Raw genomic sequence first — 2184 nt, forward strand, 5'->3', positions numbered from 1 at the left:
AAAACCCCCCCCATCTGTCTTGAATAGAAGTCGAGCCTCTAAAGGAGGTAGGGGGCCCGGGTAGCAGAGCTAAAATTAGCGAGAAAATAAAAGTTTGGTGACTTCCAAAGCTTGAGAGTCCTTGATAACTTTGGATTTACATTGTTTGTGCCTTTGATCAAAGTTTTTCAGGAAAATCCACACAGAAATGTGTTTTTAAAAGAACATAAATGCTTGTGAGCTAAAAACAAAAACAAAATTCGTTCAAAATTGCCAAAACGACAGAAAAAGGCTGGTATCTTCGATTTCATTATTTTGACGAGCGCTTGATTTCCCCACAATGCTCCACATTTTATTTCCCCATCGACACAATTTTGGTAACTTTACAGGCTGCCCAATTCGGGCACCTTTCATACCAGGACTCAGGACTATCAATGGTATAGTCGGAAGCGTTTTACTCCACTGTCAGATTTTAGGCTCTCCACTATCAGATTTTAGGATCAAAGACATAGACTCCATGTACATGAACAGCCAAGTCACTATGTTGCAGATCCTCCAGATATTTGGAATATTACGTTTTGCACTGATATATCAGCAAGATGGGGGTGAAAACATGTTACATCTTATATATGTGTATGGTGTATGCATGCACTGAAATGTCTCCAGTGTGTATGTGTGATTTTTTCCTTTAAAAACAGTTTAGGATGAGCAACTCAGAACAGCATCCATGCGGAACCGGCAGTCAAACAGCAGCTCATGTGTACAAGTCTTCCCAATGCATGAAGCACTTAGGACGAAGTATTTGCCCAAACCTGAGCAAGAAACCCTACAACTTCAATAACTTAGGAGGCAGGGTGCTTTGACTCCTCTCGTGAGATACAGCATCCCAAAAGACAGACGGAGGTAATCAATTTACCCCCCTCCCCCCTTAAAAAACAACAACAACAACAACAAAAAACAACTGAACTAACTTGCCTCACTGGGAGCTTAACTACTGCACCACAAACTTCGATTAGGAGGTGTAGGCGATAGGTTAACAAAAGAACGTATGAGGTGCTAATGTCTGAATGGAAACAAAAAGGCAGAAGGGTAAAAAGTGTTTTAAAAAAAGGGAGGCACGACGAAAAAGAGAGGAAAAATATGAAGGGACTGTGAGTGAGTGAAAGAGAGAGAAAGGGGGGTTGCGAGTTTTAGTTTCAGTAAGAGTTTTACGGCACTTGCCATACAATAAGTGCCGAAGATTAGAGGTGTTTAAGACAGTAACAAGCACGAAAAAGGAGGAAGAGAGAGGACGAGAGCTTTTGATAGGAAAGAAGGAGTAAACCACATCAGAGCACCCGCCAACAACCCACGGAGATTTCGAAAGAGATTTCGAGAGATTTCGAGAGAGAGAGAGAGAGAGATTTCGAGAGAGAGAGAGAAAGAGAGAGAGAGAGAGAGAGAGAGAGAGAGAGAGAGAGAGAGAGAGAGAGAGAGAGATTGGGGTGGGAGAGAGTGGGGCGAGGGGAGAAACACTAGAAGAACCAGAATAGTGAGACCATTGGGCCGTCTTCATCCAGTGTGTGTCCGTGAGCGTGGGATCAGGGCCACAAACAGCGGTCTGTGTATGCGTGCACGTGTGAAAGCGGCGATGTCCCGACGTAGTTTCCCAACACAAAGTCCCCAGCTTCAGAAGTCTGGGACAATTCGACGTTAATAAGTACATCTCTGAGACTTGTCACTCGGAGTAAATAGTGAACAGGGAAATCTGTTTGCTTAGGTTAGGGAGAGAAAGTGGTGTTTGTGAGCTTGGGTGGGGTTGAGGGGGTGGAATGGAGGGAAGGGTGGGTCTGCAAAATATAACAGTGGAGGGAGGGAGGGAGGGAGGGAGGGAGGGAGGAGGAGGAGGAGGAGGAGGGATAGTAGAGAGTGTGATGGTTTGACTATTCAATTCTTTCCTTCAATTTTTAAAAAATCTGTTAAAGAAGAGTTTTCTTCGGTAGGGTGAGAAGGGGAAGTGTTTTTTTTTAGGAGGGGGGGATGAGAGTGCAGTCATAGGATAAGGTGGAGGAGGAGGAGGTGGAACATATGCTTTGAGCGGAGGCGGAGGAGAAGGAGGAGGAGGAAGATTAAGAGAGGGTGATGGAAGTGCAGTCATAGGAGATGGTGAAGGAGGAAGAGGTGGAACATATGCATCGAGCGGAGGAGGAGGAGGAAGAGGAGGAG

At 44.9% G+C, this 2184-nt stretch overlaps 1 protein-coding gene across 1 annotated transcript in view; it reads right to left on the reverse strand.

The window, feature by feature from the left end:
- Positions 1-2184, reverse strand: part of LOC101846458 (neuronal acetylcholine receptor subunit alpha-5) — a 70491-nt gene that overhangs the window by 5496 nt on the left and 62811 nt on the right. The window contains exon 5 of the mRNA XM_013087889.2: positions 396-400. Within this exon, the coding sequence (XP_012943343.1) occupies positions 396-400 (5 nt within the window). The remainder of the gene's footprint in view (positions 1-395; positions 401-2184) is intronic.

The sequence above is a fragment of the Aplysia californica genome, unplaced genomic scaffold (genome assembly GCF_000002075.1).
Source record: "Aplysia californica isolate F4 #8 unplaced genomic scaffold, AplCal3.0 scaffold00654, whole genome shotgun sequence".
Taxonomy (NCBI): domain Eukaryota; kingdom Metazoa; phylum Mollusca; class Gastropoda; order Aplysiida; family Aplysiidae; genus Aplysia; species Aplysia californica.